This window comes from Aulonocara stuartgranti (genome assembly GCF_965226115.1).
Source record: "Aulonocara stuartgranti genome assembly, chromosome: 6".
NCBI lineage: Eukaryota > Metazoa > Chordata > Actinopteri > Cichliformes > Cichlidae > Aulonocara > Aulonocara stuartgranti.
The window spans coordinates 8,750,223-8,777,733 of record NC_138944.1 but is presented as its reverse complement, the minus strand read 5'-3'; the positions used below and the strand labels follow the sequence as shown (position 1 = coordinate 8,777,733).

Below are 27,511 nucleotides of genomic sequence, written 5' to 3'. Positions count from 1 at the left end.
GTTTTCATATCTTTTTATAGCTGTTCTGCTCTGTAGGCATCAATTAGCTTCATTTTCAGATCAGCAGCAAGAGGAGTTCATGGTTGTTGAGCGTTACCGCAAAGTTTGAAGAGTCAGATAAATTTTCATGCTCTGTAAATGTCATTCACTGTCAATTTTTAATGACAAGTCACCTAACCAGTGAATTAATTGTTTTACAAATAGAATACATGTCGCGCAATTTTTCAGTTCATGAAGTAAAAGTGTATTTTTATTAATCACAGATAGACTGTGCTGCTAGTACAGCAGTACTTTTCTTTTTTTAAAATGTTTATTTATAAGATTTTAAGTTCAAAGTTACACAACGTCACACCAGACAAAGGACATAAGATTCAAAAACAATAACATTTAAGCACAGAAAAAAAAAAGAAAAACCAGAAACCAAACACACAACAACAACAACAAAAAAAAAAAAACAAACAGGAAAGAAAAGGAAAAAATAAATAAATTAAAATACACCAGTTAGCCAGTACAAATCAAAAGTTCAAAAGAAACACCATTGTCCAAAGAAGATGATCTTCTGTGTGAGTTTAGACAGGGCAACAGAGAGTTCACCAAGACCAAAAGATGTGGGAAACAAGTCCAGGAAGGAATCAGGGTCCGGCAGAAGTGCAGTTTCACACAAACACAAAGTGCAGTCAAATGGGTTAAAGTTTATGTTGAATTCCCATTAATATGATTGAGAAAAGGGCCCCAGATTTTGACAAACTTAAAATGGGTGTCAGCCAAACGATAACGAACCTCTTCAATATACAAACAAGCAATCATCTCACGTAGCCAAACCCTGAACAATGGAGGAGATGGTGATTTCCAGGCTCTAAGAATAAGTCTTCTAGCTACAATCATGCCAAACATTAAGGCTTTCTGAAGAGGACGTCTGAGTGCCAATGAGGTTAGGGAGCAGCCTAGCACTGCAAGTACACCATCCGGCTCTAATTTTAAGTCATAAATCCAGTTATATATATTAAATATCTCTGCCCAGAAACTCCTGAGTGTGGCGCAAGACCAGAAAAGGTGACCAAGGGTTCCATCCATTGCTTTGCATCTATCACACAAAGACGAAATAGACGGAAAAATGCTGCATAGCTTTGTTTTAGAAAAATGCCAACGATGAAGGACCTTGAACTGTATAAGTTGTAGTCTGGCATTAACAGAGCATTCTTTAATCTTCTTCAACCCATTGGCCCACAAAGCATCCGATACGTCTACTTCCAAGTCCTTAACCCAAGCATCCTTGATGTGGTTAGTAGGTGGTATAAGTGTAAAAAGTGTAAGTAAAGTAAAGTAAATTGGCTGATTAGGTGTTTGGAAGTGGGATTTTTATTCAAATAATCATAAAAGTCACTATGAGCAGGGGGCTTATTCAGATGGGTAAAAGAGTGTTTAACAAAATTCCTAATTTGTAAGTATCTAAATAAATGAGCAGAGGGGAGCATACATTTTGATTGCAGCTGAGCAAATGAAGCAAAACAATTGTCGATGTAGAGGTCCTTAATAGTGTGAAGACCTAATTCTGACCAAAGCTTAAACACAGGGTCCATCAAGCCAGGTGAAAAAGAAAGGTTTTCAGTTATGGGAGCAAAAACGGATAGGTCTGGAAGGCACAGAGCACCCCTAACTTGCTTTAAGATCCTAAGAGAACGACCTAGGACAAAATCAGCAGTACTTTTTAAGCTTTTTTTCTTCTTTTTCTTCTCTTTAATGCACAAAGTAGTAAGGACTAAATATAACAGGAAACAATTATTTATTGTTAACATGGTGGGAGACTGCAATGCGATTTCACCCAAACCACGTTACCACCATGAGCTGCTTTATTCTCTATCTGCTGTTCTAACAGGCAAGAAACCAAAACAGAATTTTTCTTCTTTATCTCTAAATGGTTTACACCTATGAGTGAGAACAAATCAATTATCATGACCGAGAAAACTGTAAAATGCTTTAACTGCCCTGAAAACACAATACTTAGTAATATGTACAATGTGTAATTAGTACCGACGTGGAAATGATATACGCCCCCTAGGATGGTTGAGAATGGCCAAGCTAAGAAGTCCTGTGGGACTTCCGAATACAGATGCACAAATTGGTGATGGCTAACCAACCGGACATAGTAGTGGTGGACAAGCAGAGGAAGATGGCCGTAGTGATAGATGCAGCCATACTGAGTGATAGCAACATCAGGAAGAAGGAACATGAGAAGCTGGAGAAAGGCTAAGACCTGAGAGAAGAACTCGAGAGGATGTGTTATGTTTATCAGACGTACAGTCAGTGTTGGGAAGGTTACTTTTAAAATGTATTCCACTACAGATGACAGAATACATGCCCCAAAATGTATTTTGTAACGTATTCTGTTAAATTACTCAATACTAAATTTTGCTCTACAAGGTGATATCTACTTACAAGGAATTTTGTAGGTTATTATTTACAAAATGGGCATATTATAAAATATGAAATAATAAAATATTAAAACTTTTTTAAATTATGTTTTTTCACTTACATAGACACAAACTGGCGTTTTCCAGTTTCTATGAAAACTCAGAGCATCTATCTACACTCACACCTTAAGCCAATTTAGAATCAGTAGTTAATCCGCAAAGGGGCTTTAGTAGAAAAAGATCATCCCTGTCAGACCAATGTTTCTTTTTTAATCTAACTTGAAAGATCATTTAAACTTTACATCTAACAGTAGAATTTATTATTTGTCTAATGTCTGTTTGCATTTAGACAAACACAGAAGGTCTCATGATATTCCAGACTTTAATCTAGAAAAAATACTTTCAAGCAGTTATCATTAAAAAACACAAACATGTGCCTTGTACTGCTTGATAACATATACGCCCTTTCAGCCTTCAGAAAGGTAGTCATAATTACCTTGAGGTCCAATAATTGGCTGAAACGTATGCATTCTTGCAGGCTGTAGACAACACTATCCATATTTCTCACAGTTCACTGTCTGTTCCACATTCAAGTCCCATTATGCTTATATAATAACTAAGTAGTCGGTTAATTTAATAAGGTCTATATTAACTTATTGAAAATCATTTTAAATGTAGTTTTTATTTCTGCAGGGACTAGACATGATCTGTGCTAATTCACTTTTTTTTCAATGTCATTGGAAACACTGTGAAAAAGTAAAACAAAAAAGTGGGAAGGATAAAAATGCACCCCAACTCCACACTGATATATAGAAACACGAAGGACAAGCTGTGCTAACCTTTTCCAGCTCTCCCAAAGCAGTGGCAGCAATGAATTCGTTTTATGGATCCTTAAAAATGGTGTGTTATGTTTGTCATTTGTCATCAACTAATGTGGTCTTACAGATCACTAAAGATATATAAATTCCTGTTATATAAAGAAACAGGAATACCATAAGATTTTGCATTTTAATACAAGTTTGTATAGTTACAGTGAACTTAAAGGGGAATAGAGTCTATTCTTAATAGCAAAACAACCAAAGTAGGTGGGTCTTTTCTTTAACTATATATATAGCATGCTAAATATAAACCCTGTTGCCCAAGCAAGTCAACATTTCTCTTGGATCAAAAAATGTCTTAATGTTGGCTAGCATACACAGCATCTACCTTTGTTGCTTAGCAACAAAAAGATTTTATGGAACTGCAAAAATGATGGGCTGAACTTTTGATTTTCTTTGAAGAGGACATCGGAAACCAGAATGGTTGCTATGGTATTTACTTCACGTCTCCAAAGGCGCACAAAAATCTTGATATAACAAACACGAAAATTTGCCCAATTCCAGCAACACATGAAATCACCACTCTGATGTGCAAATATGTTTCCACATCTTTTGATGGTCTCCCACTTTAGAAGCTATGTGGCATTAATGCACTGTCTTGTAGAAATTTTCTTGTGCCCGACTTCACTTTTTCTTATCCATTTGCCCTTTTGAAGCTGTGGATTCACATTGTACTGGATGGTCTTTTTCCCTGGAGGTGATTTCAGCTTTGTACCTGATAAGAAGTGCTGTGTTCCTCCAGGGTAAGCTGTCTGATGTGAGAGAAGCTTAGTACCCTGGAATACATCCATTTCCTCAGGAAATACACTCACGTTCATACACATGAGCACACACGCCAAAGGAAACCTACAGCTCTTCACTGTAAGGAATACAACAACTTGAAATTATGGTCCAAATAAGCCAATCTCAACAGCAATCTGTACTTATTTACCACAAGCACTTCACACAAAGTAGGTTTCTACAAAGGCAATATTTTGATTCTGCCTTCAACTATATTTTCTTTTATTGTTGTTATATATGCTTTAGGATAATTCAATTCAATACAATTTTATTTTTTAAAACGCCAAATTACAACAACAGTCGCCTCAAGGCGCTCTATATTGTAAGATAGAAACTACAATAACACATACAGAGAAAAACCCAACAATCATATGACCCCCTATGAGCAAGCACTTTGGCGACAGTGGGAAGGAAAAACTCCCTTTTAACCTCCGACAGAACCAGGGTCAGGGAGGGGCGGGCGTGTGCCACAACCACTTGGGGTTAGAGATGGATGACAAGATAAAAGACAGATAAAAGTGGTAAGAACTAGTCTTGTGTTGAACAGGCAGGCACAGTGTTAAGAGACTCTGATTGGACTTATAAAATGGGTGCACAGGAAGATACTAATGGCAATGTTGCAGCCAGAAATAAATCAGCAATGAGAGATGAAATAACTGTTAGCAACACAGACTGCACAAGTCCAGAGCTAAACTGGTCTTAACTCTGGTGAAGTCTGAAATGTTTTAGATGGTTACTTATACAACCACAGTCTGGAATGGTCACTAGAGTGGCCTTTTGTCAAGTGCAAAGCAATATGAAATGTGACAGTTTTAGAGGTAAATCAGCCTTTCGGCTAAGTAGGTATGCCATTTTCTTAAAGCAGACCATCTAAAAATCTAAAAAACACTAACTAAAAATCCAACTCACATATTTTCTACACTGTAGTGTTTTGTTTTGTTTTTTTAAAGGCACAAGTTAACTGTCTTTTTGAGAAGGATTGCCTCATCCTTTTCACAGATATTAATAATTTAAGTCCTAACTTATATGACGATATGAAAAAAAGTCCTCATCTTGTTTGGGGTAGGCTTAACATATTAGTATTTGCCTTTTCCACAAAGAAGCAACTTTCCTTAGCATTTAGATAAGAGGTCATTTCACAGTTAGGAGGTTTCCTGTAGAAGAACGAGGGACTCTTTGACCTTGTCCTGTGTCCGATTCTGTAAATCCTCTCAGTGACCGTTTGCTAAGCTCACCCACTTAGTGTTGCAACACACATGTAATTTACAGTGAATGTGGTGCTATATTTAAACTTGGAATGTACAGTAATTAAAGAGTACACAGAGATCTAGAGAAGAAAAAAAACAACAAGACTGCATGCAGCATTGTTCATGAATTTGCAAAGTGGAGCTGTTAGTCTTTTTTAGAAAAAGAAATGCAACTGTCTTTTAACCCCTGGTTGGTTTTAATGTTTGAATGCATATATAGACAACACAGAGCTAATATTTGCAATTTAGCATTTGTGTTTCTAAGCTGTGTCTATTCACCAAAAGGATTTTATGGTGTAGTGCCTCTCTGTAACCCCTATTGCCCTTGCATTGGCAATGCAAGAGTCACGTCTGGACTAATTGTCTGCATCAAGGCATGCCTGGGTTAGCTTGGGAGATGGTTTTCACCAGACCTTATAGCCTCTTTGTCTTAATAACATTTAAAACAAAATCTGTGTTTTTAAGAGCTTTCAGGACAGTGTCCACTGTAATATTTGGAATGTGAGTTGGGTCAAGAGGAATCAGTTAATCAAATAAAGAGCAGAAAAGAGCAGCTAACATTGTTCATATCTCTGATAGGGAGCGTCTTGGATTCTATTATGCAGATACTCCCTTCCTTCCCTTTCTTTTTTGATAATATTACCAATAGCTTTATTGAATCAAATAATAAGCATAATGCTAAGCTTTTTGTTTGTAGAGGGCCATTTAGTCGGTGGGATAGCTAAAACCAAAATGAACAAAAAGCGTATCGCTTAATACTGAGCTCAAGACTGACATCACCTGAAATGTGTACCATAGACCATATGGCCATGTACCATATAGCATTTTATTACATGTTAAACAAGTAAAGTAAATTAAAATAAACCTTTATTGATTGTGAAAATTTTTTTGCAAATATAAAACTGGATTAGAAGCAAGGTGTTCTCAACTTTTTGATGATGCCATTTTCAGGCTTTGACACAGCAGTGATTACATGCGATGACACGTCTTATTCTTTTAAGCATCTTAAACATTACACGGAGAGTCTAGCAGCTTCTTCTCTCCTGTGCATACCGTGGCCTCAGCTATGTATGAACAATGTCTGCTGCTTTAGTCTCTTGTCATATCACGGTGAGAGAAAAAAGACTCCCACTGGTCCCCTGGGGCAGCTCTGTCAAGGACACCTGTCTGCTACTGTGTTTCGCTGTGTTCGACTGCACTCCAGTCAGCACGCTGGCTGATTACATAAAACACTGAGTGCAATAAAGTGTCCTACAGCAGGACGCCTAAGGCTTCACCAGTCCTGTTGTGCAGGGCCCATCCAAGTTCCTCTCCCTCCTGTCCCAGACTCACTCCACCAGCTGTCTGCTCATCTGTCCTCCTCTCTGCCTCGCTGTTATTTATTCCTCAAAAGACACAGGCGGGCTGTTTGAGAGGACAACTGCATGCTTGCTTCAATATCCCAGCAAGTTCTTCTGGTCAGTCGATGTGTGTGTGCCTGTCTGGTAGAGTGACAAAGAGGTCGGCTCTAATTAAAATCAGCATTTGTTGCCGCCGGGAATGGTAACCATCGTTGTGGCGATAGTCAGCCCACTTGGTCCCCTAAGCAACAGAGCTAATGAGACGGGAAGACATGGCTCTGCTGCCAGAGGAGCAGTGCCGCTCTCCATTTCATATTATTTTTTTCTTTTCTCTGGCTTTAATCTCTTCATATTGAGTTCATAAATGGTTTTGTTTTTCCTGCTCGCTGTCTTCCAGTGATTATAACATCATCTACCTCTCTCTTTTACTCTTTACTAATTTAGTAGACCTATAGGCACACTTGCCATGCTTTGATTATGTTTTCTATTCTCCCTTCCATTTTCTGACTTCACCCCTACTTTCCAATTACATCTATTTTCGTCCTTTAACTATTCTTCATCTGGCTCTTCTTTCATTTTGCTCTCATTTGTTGCAGTATGTGCATCTCCTCCCTCACTGCCTTTCCTTCCTCCTTCCTTGTTCTCATCTCTGTCGTAATTAACACCTTTACTTCTCTGCAGTTTGCAGCCTCTCTTCCCTCCTCCTGTCTCTCACTCCTCAACAAAGTAAGAATTAACATTTATAAGATGCTCAAATATTTTTGGAGTGCCTGCGTGCATATAAAGAGATTTTGAAATTCAGTGCAACAGTCTGCGGTCTGGACCCTTATCTCTGAAATGTTTGCATTGTTTGCCTGCAGAAATGTCACCAAGTTAATCACTTGCATGGCAATTCAAATGCTTCAAGAAATCTGTATGATCAGAACGCAGATTAGGTGTTTCAAAATGCAGAAACCTACCGAACTTTACTTTTTGACAAGGACTTCACTCAAGCTCCATTGACATTACTTTTCTTCCCATCTAACTGCATGATAGAAGCAAAACAAATTCATTTTCCTCACATTTTCCTTGAAATGGCCCGCTTCTTTTTAAAAGTCTTTCCTAAGCGAAAAGTCTTGTACAAGACAAACTTGGAGTTAAGCTGAAAATAAAGATGGAAGCCTGAGGATGGTAAGAATGTCTTATTGCCTTGTCACAGCGTTAACAGCTCACATTCTTTGTCTTGTATCAAGCTGTGGTTTGGGACTGCGTGTGCTTTGTGTCTGTGTCAGTCAAGGCATTCCTGAAGATGAAAAACTGCAGTGTGAACCTCAAAAAGATAATTTCAAACCCACTACAGCATATACTTTACTTTCCAATTCTGTGCAGGATATATTCACACAATGACTAGTGTCAGAATTTTTATCAAGAATATTTTGTCCATTCTACTTCAATTATGTTGTTTTGACTTTCATTTAGCTACCAAGTTGCCAGAAAGCTATAGCCACTGTCTGTGTCCCACGTGTCTTCTTATTTATTCACCTTGGTGTTGTGTTACTCCAAAACAAAGAAGAATGAATAGCTCTCACGAAAGACTCGATTATGAAATAAAGTCGCTAGTGATGTCTCATATATCCAAAAGCTTTCTGATCCTTAGTGCACAACCAGCACTTAGGATTTAGCCAGGGTCAAAGAAAAAATCAAAGCACTATAGAAGTACATTATTGTTTAACGACATGTTTAACTGACATGAATAACTAACCCAATTTCAATCCCAGGTCCTCAAATAAATTGATTATAATGGATGATGAATATAATTGGATACAGTTTTGTGTCATTTTTCTTTAGTGCAGAGGATAGTCTGATAATTAGTGTATTCCCTCAATATTGGGCACATTGAGTGTTGTAGGACACAGCCATGGAAATGCTGGAAAATCTTGTTCCAGCTGGGAACAGTTATTCTTTCAATATGCATTCAACATAGTATTGAAAATCAACACTAAAGCCTTGAAAAGAGCATTTAAATATCTCTTTTCAAGGCTTCCTGACCACTCAAAGCTATTTTACATGCATACACACCAATAACAGCATAGGGGGGCAATCTGGAGTTCAGTATCTTGCCCAAGGATACCTTAAAACATCAAAAAGAGGAGGTGGGGATCAAACGACTGACCTTCAAATAATTTGGCAAACCACTCTACCTCGAGAGCCCTCGTGCAACCGAGGAAGTGGATCTCATGTGCAACTTCTTGGATGTGGACAAATGGGAAGGTGTAAAGGTCTAAGTAAGTTTGACATGAGCCACAAGATTGGGTTGGAGCCAAACTGCAAGGCCTGCGGGGTGCTCCCAGGCAGCAGGGATAAGAGCCTACTAACAGTGGTTCAAGTAGGTAGGCACAAACAAGTGATGGGGTGTTGGGGGATGCTGGAGTCCACGGTAGCTCATACTCCCAGCTTACAGGACATAATGGAACTGCTGTTAAAGTAGATCCTTAATAATACAGGACACATTTAGAGGTCTCAAACAGCCCATGCCTAAGTGGGCCTGGACTGTTTTGATATATAGCACAGTAGGTTTTGGTAGACATAATGTTTTGACACAATTTTTTTAAACTCTCCGGACAGTAAACCATTTTAAATTTGCCTTTTGAAATGTTTTTAATAGTCATCCTCATTTTTCTTTAGTCGCCTAAAGCTCAATCACTTATTCAACACCACAGAGTAAACATGATAAATGCTTCAAGTAGGCAGCAGGCTATTTTTTCATTTACCAATTCTCAGGGTCTGATGTAACTGTCCCTGGTGTGTTATGTCTTGAAAAATACTCCCCGCATAGCCCAGCAGCTTGCATTAAAAGCTTCAGTTTATGCTTGAATGTAAGACAGATGAAACTGGAACCGTTACATCAAATAGAGCTGTTCATTTTGAGTGATTAGACAAACTAATGGTATGGCTGCTTGAGCTTTAACATCAACAGGCTCGGTATGTTGGATCAATAGTAATTGTTGATCACGATGTCGCAGTTGTAAGCCACAACACTGTGAGGGTTTTACTTTCATCATCACTCATTCTTGTGATGTGTCTAATCAAATTTAAGTTTAATAATCAGTGTGTGAGTGGATCAAACAGCTGTATGCTATGTAAAAGGTGTTGCTTTTAGACCAAAAAACAAGACAAAGTTAGTGACTTGCTAATAAACACTGTCAAGTATTTGACCCCACCATGGCTAAAATAAGCTGAAATTAGAGGGATGCCTCCCATGGTGTAGTTGTTAGGGCATTTAAGGTTGTTGGTTCAATTCCAGCCAGAGACAAAAATCTGCCCTTAGGAATATTTTGGAAGAGGATCTAGTAGAAGTCTGCCAATTCAAACATGCAGAGCTACCTTCTGTGGTCAGCCCTTGTGGCAAGTACCTGAAAGTAGGCCCCAAATATGCTAGATTTTCTTTTTATTAGAGTTGGAAAAAAAGTATAGAAATAAGTCTGTGTAAATGTTTGCTAATGTTAGATATAACTTTTAGGCTTAACGGTGTTCTCTAGTTTTTTTCACTCTCCCTTAATGCTCAAAATTAGTGAGTTAAGGCAAGAACAGGTAGGAATATGAAGGCTAATCATGATCATAATTATGTAAGATAGCCAGGCACCTTTATCATAAAACATCTGACTGGGAAATGTGAATTTTTCAGAACTCTTCTCTTAAAGAGATGTATATCACAGCCACAGGGAAACTCAAGGCTAAACATCTAGTGGGAAATTGAAGGGATTGTCCTCTTCTTCTCTCTATAGTAAACTAACCAACAGAGATAGCCTTGTTTTCTGAGTCACCACTGGTGGATGGACTGCAGCTTCATCTCATGATCAGTTTGCAATACTGGGGCCAGTATACAGTCACCCACGTAAATTACAGTCTTCAGTGGACTTAATGAAATAATCTGAGAGTACATTCTGCATATAATTTAAAAATGTTACTTAATATCTTTACATATATAACATGTTAAAACTATTCTCATCCCCTATATGATTTAGGGCACAGCAAGGAATTTATTGTAATGCAGGCAGGAAGTGCACATAAATGTTCTAATATAAAATAAATATGCAAAACAAAGAAATATGCATATATTATATATAGAGACCATATGTCTAATAACTTCTAAAGGAGAATGATCATTTTTAATGAAAGGTCTGTTCGTGTAAACAAAGGAAATTCAATGGCTGTGTGTCAATTAAACTAGGACGTATCAGAATTTGCATTTCCTGGGTTTGACCCAAAAGAACCAACAGAAAATGTAAAATCTAAAACAGTTTGGATGTTTTATAGTGAGTGGCCGCCCATAGGTGTGCTGTAATCCATGTTGGATGGTGTAATGAAGCCCTGATACATTCATCTCCCTGTGATTGGCTGATTGACTGAGCACATTTACTGAGTGTGGTAGCACTTCCTACGGAGCCCACTGAGCCCAGTGGGTAGGCCACTGCTGAAATTCAACACTCAATGAACTTGATTTCAAGATTAGTTTGGATTCAGCTTTAAGTTTTTGCACCCTGTTACACAGTACTCAGCCCTACTTTTGTTATTTTTTTATTTTATTGACTCATAGGTGAAGGTTTGTGACTGCTTTTAGTGATATATTGCATTTATTCTATAACAGGACCAGGTCTTAACCGTGGTAGCGTGAATGTAATCCTACTGTAGAAACGGAGCATAACCAAACTGCAGGTGTAGGTGTAGGTGAAGTATGGGGCTGTGTATCTAAGCTTTCTATCTCTGTTACTCAGAGATAGAAGAGCCAGTAGAGCTCAGGAAGCGTATTTAACACCCATCTCTGAATCACTCCGAAGAGTTCAACTGAAAGTTTGATTGGTATAAAAATATTCGCTCCTCAGAGTGGGACATGAGAGTTATTTGTGAAGCTTCCTACACAAACTCTCAGCGAGCGAATCTCCTTTTAAGTGTGAATGACATCATCAGTGCCAGATTCTTTTTCTTTTTTCTTAGTCTGAATGTAAATGGTAATTAGTAACAGTAGGTGCAGAGTTTGGTGCGGGCTTCTGGTTACTCGTCAGCATTACAGAGCTTTGGATTTTTTCATGGATTCATTTCTAAGGTGTACGTACGCCTTAAGAAATGGTTTTATGTAAGTGATTAAGTGACCTATCCAAGATGAGTCACCAGTCTGAGGAGAACTTTTTGAAATTAGGCTATGAAATTACTGAATAAGTGTGTCACTGGAGTGAAATAAACACAAACACAGTTGCTAGAGAATCAGTGACACTGTGGCGTTGTCACTGGAACTCAAATGGCAAGATTTCCTTTCTTCATATTAACCCATCATAATACCTTACCTAACTAGCTGTATCACATGTTAATTCAATTCAATTCAGTTTTATTTAACCAGCGCCAAATCACAACAACAGTAGCCTCAAGGCGCTTTATATTGTAAGGTAGGCCCTACAATGATACATACAGAGAAAAACACAATAATCATATGACCCCCTATGAGCAAGCACTTTGGCGACAGTGGGAAGGAAAAACTTCCTTTTAACAGGAAGAAACCTCCGGCAGAACCAGGCTCAGGGAGGGGCGGGGCCATCTGCTGCAACCGGTTGGGGAGAGAGATGGAAAACAGGATAAAAGACATGCTGTGGAAGAGAGCCAGAGGGGTAAAGCTAAACTATAAAGCCATTAAAGATATGTCCTTCTTTATGAAAATGCTAATCATTTGAGCATTTCAATGTCACTTCTAGTTGTTTTGAAATGTATTTAAATTCTCCTAATTTTGAAGCCATTCTGGAACAATAACAGAAACTTTTTGTGTAGTTATGTAGCAGCATTGTCTAAAAATTGACTTATAATTTAATGGTTATGTGGACATTAAAAAAAAAAACAATATGTAAAAAAATAATAATCAGTCAAATCTGATCCGATAACAAAAAAACAAAAAAAAAGTTTAAAATGTTTGCTAATTTTGCTGTTTTAAAAGCTTTGAGTGCTTTCACTTTCAGTTTGGTTGTCTCTAGTGGTTTCTGTTTTTTTCTCATGAGTGAGATGTTAAACGCAATAAGCTGCATGTAAATTTAAGATAATAATAATAATAATAACAAACTGGTGCCATTTGCATGAATATTCGCCACCTGCTGATTGTTAGGACAGCTCCACTCTCCAAACACAGGCATTTTTCACATAAGTCATTTTGGCATGTCACAGCAGGGAAAGCACAGCTGTAAAAGAATAAAATTATTGATGACTGAATTCTATTCAGCTTCCTCAGTTCCAGGCTCCTGGTATTCTTCATGCTGGGTCACTGTTGTGACTTACTGGAACACTTGAGCCATTTTTAATGTTTTTAGCAACACCTACGCTTTTTCTACAATGGCAAGTCAAAATGCCTGCTGTGTATAAAAAGGCCTGTTGGAGGAGATATTATTACTTTCTTTCTGTCATTTATAAAAAACCTGGGAACCATGGAGCGTTTTAGAAGAGAGAAAGAAAGTGTAAGACAGAGAGAGTGGCCAAAGAGAGGTTTCCTCAGAAATACTGTACAAGTCAAAATAAAATAAACTACCAACGAACTGAAGGATGGGAAAATAGTTTCATCTTGAATCTATCAAAGGGTTTAGAAAAGCCTTGGTAAGATGGTGAATCCTGCTCTCAGTCTATTCTGAAATCGTAATTATGTTGCTGGTATGAAGGAAGAACGTTAGAGAGAGCGAGAGACTCATTAAATCCATGGCAGAAGGTGTGCTACAGTAACCAGCAGAGATGGGCAGTAACGCGTTACTTGTAACGCGTTATTGTAATCTGATTACTTTTTTCAAGTAACGAGTAAAGTAAGGGATTACTATTGCAAAATCAGTAATTAGATTACCGTTACTTTCCCGTAGGAACGCTGCGTTACTGCGTTACTAAAACCGTGATTTTTTTTGCGAGAATGTCTCATGACAGTGACGTAAGCAAGTGCGACGTTGGTGACAGCAGCTGTGTGCAGATCAACAATGGATAATATATCGAGTGCGGGAGAGAGTATGAGCGTGCAGCGTTTAAAGTGTGGAAGTACTGACCTTACTTTGAGTTTGATTCCATAAAAAGTGACAAAAACATTAGCGTCCATCGTGCGTGGGAAGAAAACTTCTTTTTACAGCGAAAAAAACCCCTAAACTTCCGAGCAAGCACCGAGTAGCTACGACGTGATGGGAAACTCACAGAGACACTCGCGCGGATTCTTCAACTGACCGCAGCACACCTGCACCAGGGTAACCCTCCGCCTACCCTGCTCCTGCTTTACAGGTGAAAATAGAGCAAAAGGACCGCTGAGTCTTTGACTTTATTTATTTTCTGCTGTGTTTTACTTGCATCTGTTTGAAAGAGTGAGTGAAAACACAAAAAATATTTTATTTTATGTGCTGGAATGTGTAGAAAATAGGTTTAAATGTTAAACTAATTTATTCAAGTCAGAGAATGTTGCATATAATTAAATGTTTTGCTTGATGCATAAAGTTAAAAGATTAAAACTGATAAAACAAGTTAAAAAAAGAGACTTTTCCATTTGATTACATTTTGTATGATGGATTATGTAGAAAAAGTAGAATTGGGCTGAAAGATCTATCACTTTATCACCTCTTCAGGTTGTAAATCGTGTTTTTAAAAAGTAACTAAGTAACTAAGTAACTAAGTAATTAATTACTTTTGAAAATAAGTAATCAGTAAAGTAATGGGATTACTTTTTTGGGGGAGTAATCAGTAATTAGTTACTGATTACTTTTTTCAAGTAACTTGACCAACACTGGTAACCAGTCAATGAGCACTTCTCTTCCACACAGTAACAATAAAAAAACAAAAAGTGGCTGTGTGGACATAATCACACAGCCAGTACTAAAAGCATAAATCTGTGCTAGACTTTATGAATTTCTAATATCGTCATAAAGTCCAAACTGTACATTTTCTTCTCGGGGCAGCCACCATCTCCAGCACTCTTCCAGATCTTACTGGGTGAAAGATTAGTGTGAACAGCAGGTGGGTCTATTGGTTAAAAGGACAGTTGACCAGATGACCAGCCCCCATAATGAAAATTATATTTCATTTTGGACTGGGGGCAAATCACCAGCTTCATTATTCAGCTGTAGCACATGGGGGAGGACAAATGTAATTTTCCTATTGGATCCCAGCTGGGCTGCAGCAAATGTAGTGCAAAGGAGATAATCTTTCTAAAACCCAGAAAGGCCCTAAAAAATTCCACTGGGGTGCATTAGATAAAAGCTGCCAGTGTCTGACAAGAACCCATTTAAGCCTTACTAATACGGCTGTTTTCTGCCCTCTAATGATAGTGACATCGGCCATTTCAAACATTTGCAGGTAGCTATTTGGTCATTACCTGAATTCCTTTAAAAGATGAAAAATGAGACTTCAGTTCCTCTCACGGACAGTGAACAGCAGAGACAGCCGTACAGATGCCGGGAGCATCCTCTGCTGCTGGAAAGCTCACCGAGTTTCACCACACGGTGGCCCTGTGTCTCCTTCTCGACGCTTCTCCTCGCCTCAGCCGCCGTAAAACCGAGACTCCCTCCCTCCTTCTCCACCACGACCTCCTCCTCCTCCTCGTCCTCCCTCTACTTCCACTCTTTCCTCCCGTCGCGCTGCGCAGAGCCACAGACGGTCCTCCAGCTCCGTGCAGCCCGGTGCGAAGATGGTCGGCGGCTTGTGTGCTCGCAGGCTGGCCCGACGGTCGCGGTCCGCGCTCATAGCTGCCCTCACGGTGCTGCTGGTGCAGACGCTGATTGTGTGGAACTTCAGCACCCTCGACTCCGGGGAAGAAAGAGAAAACGGAGGGTCAAACGTGCGGGAGAAGAGGGACCGGGTCGCGGGCAACAAAGCCGCTGGCAGCCACTATTTCCAGCACGGGGACAAGCAGCGGCAGCATCTCCCTCCGCCTGGGAGAGGGGGGTCTCGCCACACACAGCAGCCGGTAAGACAGAGGCGCTGCCGATGTATTCATATCGTATCCCCCGCGAAAAAAAGACTGTCTCGCCGGGGATGAATGGGGTTGGCAGGCAGGTCAAACATCTCCACGCACACGGCAGGGCCCAAATGAGTGTTTGAATTGTTGTCAGTAGAGCAAAGGCTGTCTCGCAAGGAAATGATAGGATGTCAGATGCAAAGCGAGCCCTTTTTTTTTTTTTTACTCTACCAGTGCTGGGAGACTGGCATCCTGGATGCTCGCTTTGGTCTGGAGCCACACTGCACCGTTTGAACGTCCGTTTAAATGAACGCACTCGTGTCCAGACTTGAGTTTGAAATGCCAAAGCTGAGTATGAAATCTGGAGTCAGCCCGCACACACGCTGCTCTCTCCAGTGTGGAATAATAGCACAGAGGGGTAAATCCTTCTCTAAATAAGGCTGTTTTAATAGAAGAGTCAGTGGCTGAGGTTGTAGCCTATACCTGTCATGCTCTGTTTGGTATTTCAAGTCAACTACAGTTGCTGCATGGCTCAGCAGCACTGTCTCAGGCAGCAGGCCAAATAGAAACATAACCTAATTTGCAAAGTAGTTTTGGAGTGTACAGAGAGCCTGTTTGTGAAAACAGGAACAGTTTTATTGGTTGTGGCAGCGTGAATCACGAAGCACAAGACAGACGTGGAGCCGAAACAAACTCCCAGACCAGCATAATGAACATCTTCAAAACAATATGAATAAATCAATAATACTAAATCAAGTTAAGTTATTGCCTGTGGGAGTGTACCCATTTACAGTCATTTAGAGAATCTAATTTCACGTTTGACTCTTTGAAAATCTTTAAAAAAAAAACTGGCTTCTACAAATCCAAATATTTATTTGCAGGTTCCACAAAATGACATTTTTTGCCAGAGGCTAACATACTGAACGGTTCCACAGTTCTTCCACACATCGTTTGATTAATTTTCACAACCTGATGTATCAGATTACATTCTCGAAAACCGAGCTTCTGACTGGGGTTCTTGTCAAGCAGCTAGGTTGCCCTGAAAAAGTTGGACACCGTTGTTCCTGGCAAGTGTGCAGTAGTTTCCCTTCATAAAGCTGCCAGTCATTCATGTGTAGCCCACTCCTCATCCACCATGCAACCAGTAGATAACAGGCTTTGATGTAGTTTGATACACTGTGCGACAGCCAGTCTCTCAGAGCCGTGCACTGTATCATCTGTCTCCTCCGCAGATTTTCTAGTGATTCACTCGCTTCATGTGGTGGGACACTGAGTTCCACCTGCCGGCATCTCCGCAATGCAAAGTCACGCCGAAGCAAGGTTATATTTGAGTCAGTATTCTATTTTTTGACAGAGAATCCTCTAATGAAATATCCCTGCATAACTCCTGTGTAGACAGTGGTCCTTCTTAGTGAGTTTATCTTCTAACGCTTTATGGTTTTATATCTATTTTAATGTGTTGTACATGTATGACATAAGAGTAACAGTTGGGTGTCAAGACCTTTTTTTTCCTCGCTGCTTTAAAAACAATCTGCCAGATGTATATGACTGTTAAAGCACATACAGTCAGCCTGTATCCAGTCAGTACAGCCTATGAGCGCACTTGCTCCATGCCCGTCGGATTTCTGCTTGCTCTCTCCACTTTGGTGGCCCCCCCGGATTCATAAATTCAACTGGTGCTCTCGGCCACATACACTGGTTAATCGCTGCATTTTTTTGACAATAGAAGAATTTCTATGTGATAACTTGTGTTGGATGGAAACATTATGCATAGCTTTGGATGTGTCATCCCAGCAGGCAGGAGCTACAGTTGTCATTAGTGGTTGTTTCCTGTCGTGTCTCTTCAGGGAAATTCTGCTCGAGAGTGTAGACATTTTCTTTTCTAGTCCAACAGACACCACGGCTTTCCTTCACAAATAACTGGATTTAATCACGAGTGATATTATGTCAGCTCTGAATTTGTCTTTTCACGCACGCTGTGGCTACCTGTTAAAGATTCATGACCAAAAAGTTCTGCACGTATTAATTAGTCTGTCTTGTTTTGCCTGACATCGGTTTATTACAAGAATTGGTATCATGATTATTATTAATAGGTGCTTATTAAGGCGGTGCTGGTGATAGATGTGAAAAACTGTTAATGTGCCAGAATTAAACCAATCTACCTTCAGCAGCAGACTGAGGAAAGCTCTGAAAAGAGTCTGGCTTCACATCTGGTCGTCAGCGGTTTCTTTCCATCTGCTGCACTAGTCATATACTATCATCATCCCCATGTGCCCAGCGGGTGTCCACCTCACACGTGTTGTAAAGAGTTTTCCCATTAGTCATGGTAAGACACGTAACATTACCACTGATGTACACTTTTTCCATTGTGCTGAGTTTTCCTAATGGTTTCCAATAGCAAATATGGCATTACAAACCATCTGGAGATGTCTTTTTACTGTTTTTTCAACATGTTTCCACAGTGTGGTGATGATATATGATGTGCTTAACCTCAAATTATTATAAATTTTATTGTAATATAAAGATATTCAATACAGAGACACATTTGGCTTTGGTGTATATCCAATTTCTTCAAAGAAGCAAAAAACAGCAGATATGTTAATCAAATTGTTTGTGATTGACAAGGCCTTGTTAGTTCTGAGTCGGAGCAAAACACAAGTTTTGCTCTCAAATTAGGGAAAAATTTTTGGGAGGAAGCTTCCGATTGCTGTCCTGTGAGCTGTATCTCTAGGTGTTCACATCCTTGGCCACACTTTGCTTGAATATCAATATTTTATTGTCATTAAAATGGATTTAAAGAGTGTCAGAATTAACATCAAGTTTAAAATGGAAACATTTTTTCTCTAGTCATGCTGGGACCAACGTTCATCTTGCCATCATGCACACCGCCTCACATGTACACCTTAGATTTGTCATATTTAGGAGCTTTGTTAAAATCCATTGTTGCTACCATCTATCCTCCAACTACCACCACAACCAACACTGTGTCCGTGATCACACTGCTGACTCACACTGACACACATACACACCAGCACGCTCAACAAACACCCAAAATGTTGTGTGCGTGCAGGGAAACAGTTCCCCACAAACACCCACATGCACTTAGAAATTTATAGCTACACACAGAGTGTGCGTCATTTTTTTGTTTTCAAATTTCCCTTTTTGAATGTACATATACATGTAGTGCTGTAGTTTAAAGAGCAGACAGGATAAACGATTGCATTTGTGCTAATGTTGTCTATATTTATGAGCAAATGTTCATTTTTTTTTTCCAAGAAATGTCCACTGCTTGTGCTTCTTGTGCCCCCTTTTGCTAGCAAACACTGGAAAATAATGATAAAAAGCTTTTTAAAAAGTGTAACATGAAAGAGCAGCTCAGATTTACACCACGGTGAAACAAATAATAGATTAAGATACAGCCGCTCACCTAACTGACAGTAATGTTGGCTTAAATCCCCCCAAGTGAAGCAGTAAAGAACTGGCAAGTCTGCAGAGATAGTTAAAGATTAGACTGTGTGCTGTGTTTACATTCATCCATCCATCCATTCCATCCATTCGCTTCCGCTTATCCTTTTCAGGGTCGCGGGGGGCGCTGGAGCCTATCCCAGCTGTCATAGGGCGTGAGGCAGGGTACACCTTTTACATTCATTCACATGTTAATTGTCATTCATGCAAATTTGATTTTTGACTGTGACACTTCGGGCATGCACTGTAAATCACTGTGAAGTAATACAAAAGTGTGATTGTATTATGAGTTTAGGGTCAAAATATTCATTTGTCCTTCCCTGAAAGTCTTTTGTTCACTTTGTGATAAAAGCTGCTTGTTCACCTTCTTCCATTTTTAAATTCAGTGCTTTCTCACGTTGCCTTCCTGGCGGTATCACTTGCCCCGGCGCTACTTCATGCACCAGTCACTGTCAGTGCTGGGTTTTGTATCCTGTCAAAGCCATTTTCACAGTGGTAATTGTCAGTTAAATTGGCACTCCCCTAAAGTAAATCGTTGTAGAGTGCGAGCTATTCTGTTTTAAACAGACCTTTGAACGTACATAATTACAGTCCATGAAGATGCACTGTGTGATTTAAAAATTCAAACGTCTCAATCATTACATCAATAAAGTGTTATTTTGTTAAACCTGTAATGAGGCAAAAGTAAAGCACAGCCTGCCCGTCAGTGCATCCAACTGTGGTTGTGCTTTTACACACAGGGAGTTTCTTTTTTTAAGTGCCTTTAGTCACAGAGAGAGGTGGGAACATATTCAGATCTAAGGGAGGAAGTGTGCACCTCAGACTTGAAAGAGACACATCGAAAACCCAAGACACTTTGATGTTGAAGTGTAATTTGTATACGTGACACCGGTGCTTCTTCCAGCAACGGAAAAAACATTTTATCATTATCATAATGCAATACTCTTAAAACCCTGTCATGTTATTTCACTAAGCTGAGCCTACTAAAAGGCAAAAATGTCAGTGTCAGTGTGGCATCCTAAAACTTTGATTATGTGCTCTGTAGCATGGAGACTGAAAGTTTCATAGAATCCACAGCACAGATATTTCCCTGTTTAACACTCTTCCTAGCACACATTATGCATGTATTGGAAGCTTTTTCAGTGTAATCAGTTTGCAGCATTCGCTCCCTTGTCTTCCTCTTCTCCACTGACATTGTGCAAAGGAGGAACAGCCATTTAACTATTCAACAGGTGTCACAGCATGAGAAACATACTTATCAGGAGCAGAACACAGAGAAGAATGACTCACACAGTCCTGTCAGTCATCTTGACTCTTGCTTAGGAGATGAGCATCAAGCGTGTTCCATTAATTAATTATTTAACAGTTCAAAGGGCTAACAGCATCATGAAATTAACTCACTGTCCGGTAGGTTTCTACTATAGTTTACAAAAAAAAAAAACGGAATCAGCAGCAATAATTTTGATAATTGTTTAATAGATCAACAAATTTATGCAAGTGCATTTCTTTTATTTATTTTCATTTTCTCAAATTTAAGCGTAAGAATGATGTTTCTTTTGTTCTGTTGGTTGGAGATGATGGTCGATCTCCATGCAAGATGACGACGCTGACATTTTATTCAATCAAAAATTAATGAAAAATCGAACTGATGAGGTTAACGTCCGTAATGACAAGGCAGATGCTTATCAGACAAGCTTCGCAGCTTTTTCCTTAATGACTGTTTTTCTGGACAAGAGGAATGAGAATCTAAATGTTATTCTCCCGTTTACCGAAAAACTGTCAAACGTGTCACTCCAAAATCGGGCTGAATTTTGGGGAGTCCATGAGGGTTAACACCAACTGCGGTAAACCCCTAAGAACTATATACCTGTCATTGATATTTTTTTTCATATTGCATTTGCATCTGCAACTTATTAGTTAGTTAGCTAATGGGTGGCATAGTAATAACTACAACCACAGCAATGACATGAAGTCAGTGACAAAGGGGACCTGGCTTTTGCCCTAGAAAGTCCAAAACTATGGACAACCTGCCTCTTATTTATTTATTTAATTCACTTTTTATTTTTTTATTATTTCTGTATATATTATTTCTGTGAACCTTATAATCAAGTCTTTTTTTTTTTAATAACAATTCAAGCCCATGCATTTTCTCAGCTGCATGAAAGCTAAATATAAACTGGATTTACTGTCAGTCCATTTCTACATGTGCTACCCAGCTATCTGTTGTTTACACAATTGCTTCCCAAGTGTTTTTATAGTACCTCAGCTAACTTTTACATTTTTTTAAAAGAAATATGGGAGTTGTTGATGTTGCATCAGGTCAAGCGCACTTAAATCCATATGTATTACAGTACACTCCATCAGGTTGTTCTTTTGCTGATAGTTCCTTTTTCCTGCAGTGCACACACAAAAAGTGTGAACTTCCTCCAAAAGCTATTTGAACTACAAAAGCTTTCTCCAGTCCTAAAGTGCTTTGTGAGTCTTTGTGTCCTGTGTAGATGCCGTTGTGTTGGTTATGTTTGTTCACTCGTTTATGCAGGTTTTCCCATAAATTTGAAAGGGATAAAGTTGAAAGAAAATCAGCTTCGGTGTCTCTCAGTGCACTCTCAGAGTAATGTGCCAACACATTAGACTCTGTATATGGATGTGTTTCTGTGTGTGATGTGCTCTGCTTGATGCCTTTGTTTGCCTCATCTGTAAAACTGCACAATCAAAGCTCATAACTACTGTTCATGGTGCTTCCGCCACGTCAACTCAAACAAAGCTCACTATTATCACTCATTACAGCTCTGCGTCAACCCGACATTTGCATACACAGAAATCACTACACACCACAACTTCAGACCAGCCAACTCTCCTGCCTCAGTGTGACATACCCCACCCCACCTCTCCGTCACCCACCCTGCCCTTCATCCTCCCATCATCCGTTGCCTGTCGTTACAGATGGTTTCATTCCCCAACACATTAATAACGCATCATCCAGATGAATAAAGCTATAAAATACGTAGCGTTGCCAATAATCCCACAGGTAAGAGGCTTAGCAGACAGCCTTAAGGGAGGGAGAGACAGAGAGACGAACTTTGGGGGGGGGGGGTGAAATTAGATTTATCTAAAATCGGGTATCCATGTTAATATTTAGCACAGAGTTTAAAGGCTGAATATAAATGCACACATACACGCACAAACACTGGTTTGGACTAGAACCTCGCCATATGGAGGGATTATTATACCAGTTTTTTGGGTTTTTTTTAATCTTGCTGTTTTTGAGTTTCAGGGTTATCCCTTTAAAAAGAGCGTTTATCTTTTGTGTAAACAGTAAAGAGATGAATGCCACCCACTGAAAAACTCAGATTCCATATGTAAAAATGTTTTTTAACAAACAATGAACAATCAGTCTGACAAAGCTAGATGTTTGAAGCTCAGTTAAACAAAAGTAATACATATTACCATGCACAGTAATCAGAGATTAGCAAAACTCAAGCGCAGTCCTGTTGATTTTCATTTACTAACGCTTAATAAATTACAAAGTCTCGTGAGAGTCTTACGGTGTGTTCACACCGAACGCGATGGACGCGAATAGAGCGTCAGGTTTACATGTAAAGTCAATGGAAAGGCGCGATGACGCGCGATTGCGGGTCCCGCGAAAATTCGGAAGCAGATTTGCGTCGCGAAAACGCCAAAACGCGTGAAACGCGCGTCAGTGTAGCGCGTCTGGCGCGTTTGACTCGCGAATAAAACCACGCGCGTGAGTTTTTGTGTTGCATTTTGTGCATACGCGCGTTTCGCGTCTACCGCTCGAGTTGGAAAAATCTGAACTCCAGCGTCAAATCGCGCCGCGACAACCAATCAGGAGCCTGGTGACGTGGCTGTTACCTAGGTCAAAGGGGCAGATCCAGCCAAAGCCTTTCATACTTCAATGGAGGGGAAGGCTAATCAATGCGGTAGCAAACAACTCGGAGCTGTACAACACCAGCTGCTTTCAGTACCGAGACAGGAATAAAAAGGACCGAGCTTGGAGGAAGATATGTGAAGAGATCGGGCAACCTGGTAAGTTCATTCATTTCTCTTTTGAAAGTTTTCACTGACCCGGGGAAGCCGCACAAAAGCTAGCAAGCCACCGCTATTTTCCCACTGACGTACAAATACCGTTCTGCTTTTATGCATGTTATCATTTAGGAATATATTTTATTGTTTATTAATAAACAGCACACAGTGGTCCCGCTGTTCATCCGTCACTGCTTTGCTTTTTCGCTGATTTTTTATTGCACAGTACAGCATTGCATTCTGCAGCCTGATTGACAAATCTCCTGCGCTTGCCAAATTTATCACGTTTGGTTTTGATAACCATCGCGTCCAATAGAAAAAACAGCACAAAAACACCCATAACTATGAGCCTCATTCGGAAATAGACACCTGCACCGTGAGGGAAAAAGGCGCACGAAAGTGGCGGGCAGATGAAGACAAACCGTGGCATAATAATACTTTTACGTTTTGCAATCTACAAAGGTTTGCACTTTGAGAATCAATTGTGAGAACTGTGACCAGGGGCTAGTTATTCTGAGAACCCCTGCAATAAATGAGGGACCACTGTCTACTCTACGATTATTATATCGAACCTGTTAACATTTAATACTGTATTGATAGAACCAACTGATTCTGCAGCAGAGCATCCCCAGTCCCTGAGCTCCTGCTGCTGCACCCACAGATATGTACAGCAAGCACTGATACCTTTTTAGTCGGTGGGATTCCCTTGTGATCACCTTTACTAAATATCTACAACCAATCTGATTATATCCTGTTATTGTTTTGTTTTTTTTTTCAATGTTGAAATTAAAATCTAGTAGCAGCCTTCTCATTTCTTTGTGTTTTGTGCTGTTTTACAGGCCCACAGAGGAGGACGGCTCCGAGGCAGATGAGGGACGGGTCCCAGGACGGTCCATCGGCGGTGGAGCTGGCCATCCTGGAGTCCCTGAAGAGGCCACACCAGTCTCCAATGGAGCATTTCCTCCTCAGCCTTGTTCCTGCTCTGGAGAGCAGCTGGTCCTTTTTATTCCTGTCTCTCTGTAAATTCTTATATTTTATATATTTATGTTTAATGTTTTTCTGTTTGAGACTTTTAATATTATTTCAAATAAATGTTTATAATGACTAATGTCTCAGTTCTACTACACAGCAAATGTTGGCACACGACTTGACACATGTAGAATTTATTTCATATTATACTAATGACAAAATATACTGATACAGTGGGATGCAGAAGTTTGGGCAACCTTGTTAATAGACATTATTTTCCTGTATAAATTGTTGGTTGTTACAATAAAAAATGTCAGTTAAATATCATACAGGAGACACACACAGTGATATTTGAGAAGTGAAAAGAAGTTTACTGGATTTACAGAAAGTGTGCAATAATTGTTTAAACAAAATCAAGCAGGTGCATCAATTTGGGCACCACAAAAAAGAAATGAAATGAATATTTAGTGTATATCAATGTGTGTGTCTCCTATATGATATATGGGGTGCCTTTGTCTGGATGTGCTTCCCATCCAGAGCTGCACAGCAGAGAGGAAAGTTCCAGCGCTCCTGGAATCCCTCTGTGATGGAGCGCCAGTCTCCAGGTGAAGGCACAGCCATGAAGTCGTCCACTAGACAGTCCCAGATGGACGTCGCTGCCTGGGGGGTGATCTGGCTCACCGTGGACACACCGACTCTGAAACTGAACGCGATGGTCCTGAAGGAGTCCCCAGTGACAAGGAACCTGGACAAAATTGTTCAAAATCAGTATTATGTGTACTGCAGTTACAAAATACATCATTCAAATTCCAAAATACTTTTGTGATGTCAGATTTAAATCACAAAACATGAATCTTACATAAAACCTTTTGTAATTATAAGGATAATTACAAAATGTATATTAGATAATATCTAAAACAGTTGTGTTTTGTTTTAACTTTAACATATCATAATTTGATTGGTAGCAACTTTCACAACTACAGTGAGCCAATCACTCATAATTCCTAAACATGTCAATCAGGTAGGAATGAAGTAAGACATTAATAGAAATAAAGAGTTGTATGTTGACATGTAGCCCTTTCCTTGCTTAAATCATTAATATTTTTGAAAAATTAATCTGTGATAAGACAGCTTATCAAGATAGAACCATGTAACTAGAGATGAACCAAACTGTTCAGTTTTATCTAACTCTGTTTTAATAAAGGCTGTGACCCCTGCTATAGAGTCTGACAGCTGCAGGGATTATATACAAATATTCAACTATCCCAGAATTAAACCAGGTCTAAATAAAAAGGAGTGAGTATCACTACAAAGGTCCTAATGCTACAGTTTGATATCAGCAAACACCGAGCGCATACATTGATGTGACACCACAGCCATGCTATCATTCAAACACTGATAACAGCATAAATCGAATTAAATCGGGACTTGATGAGAGCTTCTGAGTATCACTAGAAATATTATAAAGAGTCGTCTCTGTACCACAGTTTGCTTTCAGTAAACACCGACAGCATTCAGTTAGCATAGCACATCCATGTTAGCAGTGTATAACTGGATGGATTAGCATATTAGCACAGATATCAATAAAGGACTACCGTATTAAATAGTTTTACTAACCTCAGGCAGACGGACAGGCGCTCTGCAGGTGGGATTGAGCGCCTGTAGTTGGTGTCTAGGCGGGCAATGCTGGGACCGACGAGGGAAAGCAGGTCCTCAAACTGGCCGACGGTGATAGCGCTGGAATCGGCCGTCATCCAGGCGCAGCTCCTGGAGCAAGTGGTGAAACTCACCAAACTGCTCATGCCTCTGGAGGACCTGATGGACCCAGGTACGGCGAGGACGTCTTTTACGCTGCTGCTCTGCTCTCCACAGTACATAGAGAAGGGAGACTCTCTCTTCAAGCGCTAGCTCGATAGCTGCCATCTTGCAAAGATACCGGTCTGGCACAACTCCCTCCCACATTCCTCCCACATTTCCGGTTCACGCGCGATGGATTTTTCTTGGACACGCGTTGAGACGCGAATGTACACGCGTCAAATTAGGGGCGTTTGGGGCGTTTTATTCGCGTCCATCGCGTTCGGTGTGAACACACTTATAACCTGAGAAATATTCTGCCAATTTTTTTACACGATCATGGTTGATTGGCAATTTGCTGATTAATAAAAACAGGTGTGAGCATCTCTGAAGCAGTGCTGTCTGAGAAAATAAACTCGATGATGACATACTGAGGTCATAAGCGCTATCTTAGTCTTTCTGATTTGATGTTAAAAAGCCTATTTTACATTCAGCTTGAAGAAAATTGGCCATTAAAAGACTAAACGCTGTGAGAAATTATCACCCACTATTTTTTTTTAAATATAAAAATCATCTCTGCCACCGGTGCACACAAACTGTTTGAGTTCAGTTTTTGATTGATTTAACAACTCATTTCTGCAACTCTGCAGCTGGTTTCTGCTAAAACACAAACTCAAGTAATCTTTATCTTTTTTCTAAAGGAACATACAGTAAGTGATTTGCTTTCCTCCTGGTGTAGGCTGTCAAGTAGACATGATGAGAAACTGCAGGTCAGATTTTCTGTACTGGCACTCACGTCTCTTTTCTTGCTGATGTTTTGGCCTTGATGACACTGCACACTGCATATGTAGCATCTCTGTTGGATACCCTGCAGCATTCACCATGAATGAGCTTTTGCTGTGGCTCATTAAACAGTATGGAGATTGTTCCTCTTTTAACCCTAATGGTCACATCTTACTTAGGATGACAGTCTTGTCAATGAGGAAGCACATGACAGACTGTCCACTTCCCTTAAATCGTTGCAGCAACATGCAACACACTGGTCCACATGTAAAATGCAAATACATTAACATGTAATCATGCCCACACGTACTAATGACACTGACAATGAGCCAGCGCCTTGCTATTTCCTCCTCAACATGCCATACACTAATCTCCATGTACTGTGTTATTGTAGTAAGACAGAGGGAGGGAGGATGACAGAAAGAGAAAAGAGCACATGGCGGTGTGGTGAAGACACAGGGTAAAGACATGATGGCTGGGTAGAGATAGGGCTATCCGGTCTGTCAGGGAAAGCTTTTGTCCTTCCAGTCCCGTAGAGCAAGAGAAGAAGAACTGACAGCAGTGCTTTTATTCCTCTTCCTCCTCCTCTTTTTTTTCTTCTTCTCACAACTGGAGCTGAATGCCAACAGCCCAGAAGACTTGTCTGCGTGATTAAGAGAGAAAGTCAGAGGGGAAAGAAAAGAGAGATAGAGACATGCAGAGAAAGAAAGACAGATATGTAAGACAGAAGAAAGCTGGAAGAAGAAATGTTGGATGGAAAAAAGAAAAGATGAACGTCTCATCCCTTCTACAAATCCGATGTCGACTCAAATCCCAGCGTAATCCTCTGGGGAACCCGGTTTGGTTTGAAGGCTTGTTAGTGTAGCTTGAG

At 39.9% G+C, this 27,511-nt stretch overlaps 2 protein-coding genes and 2 long non-coding RNA genes across 7 annotated transcripts in view; 2 read left to right on the top strand and 2 right to left on the bottom strand.

Moving 5' to 3' along the window:
- LOC309707946 overlaps positions 1–14,346 on the bottom strand; it is a 107,092-nt gene extending 92,746 nt beyond the window's left edge. For all 4 annotated transcript variants that reach the window (XR_014277131.1, XR_014277132.1, XR_014277133.1 and 1 more), the window contains exon 1: positions 13,694–14,346. This is a non-coding gene — a long non-coding RNA (uncharacterized lncRNA). The remainder of the gene's footprint in view (positions 1–13,693) is intronic.
- Positions 14,347–15,034: 688 nt separating this feature from the next.
- xylt1 (xylosyltransferase I) overlaps positions 15,035–27,511 on the top strand; it is an 83,416-nt gene continuing 70,939 nt past the window's right edge. The window contains exon 1 of the mRNA XM_082535542.1: positions 15,035–15,594. Coding sequence (XP_082391668.1) covers positions 15,316–15,594 — 279 coding nt within the window. The 5' untranslated portion in view covers positions 15,035–15,315. The remainder of the gene's footprint in view (positions 15,595–27,511) is intronic.
- On the top strand, positions 22,594–24,198 carry LOC309707945. Its single transcript, XR_014277130.1, has 2 exons — positions 22,594–23,097; positions 23,934–24,198. It is a non-coding gene; the product is annotated as an uncharacterized lncRNA (long non-coding RNA).
- On the bottom strand, positions 24,310–26,039 carry LOC309707944 (uncharacterized protein). The gene is made up of 2 exons (XM_082535545.1): positions 25,681–26,039; positions 24,310–24,808 (listed from the first exon to the last, which is right to left on the bottom strand). The coding sequence occupies exons 1-2, from the start codon at positions 25,938–25,940 to the stop codon at positions 24,538–24,540; spliced, it is 531 nt and encodes a 176-aa protein (XP_082391671.1). The 5' UTR covers positions 25,941–26,039; the 3' UTR covers positions 24,310–24,537.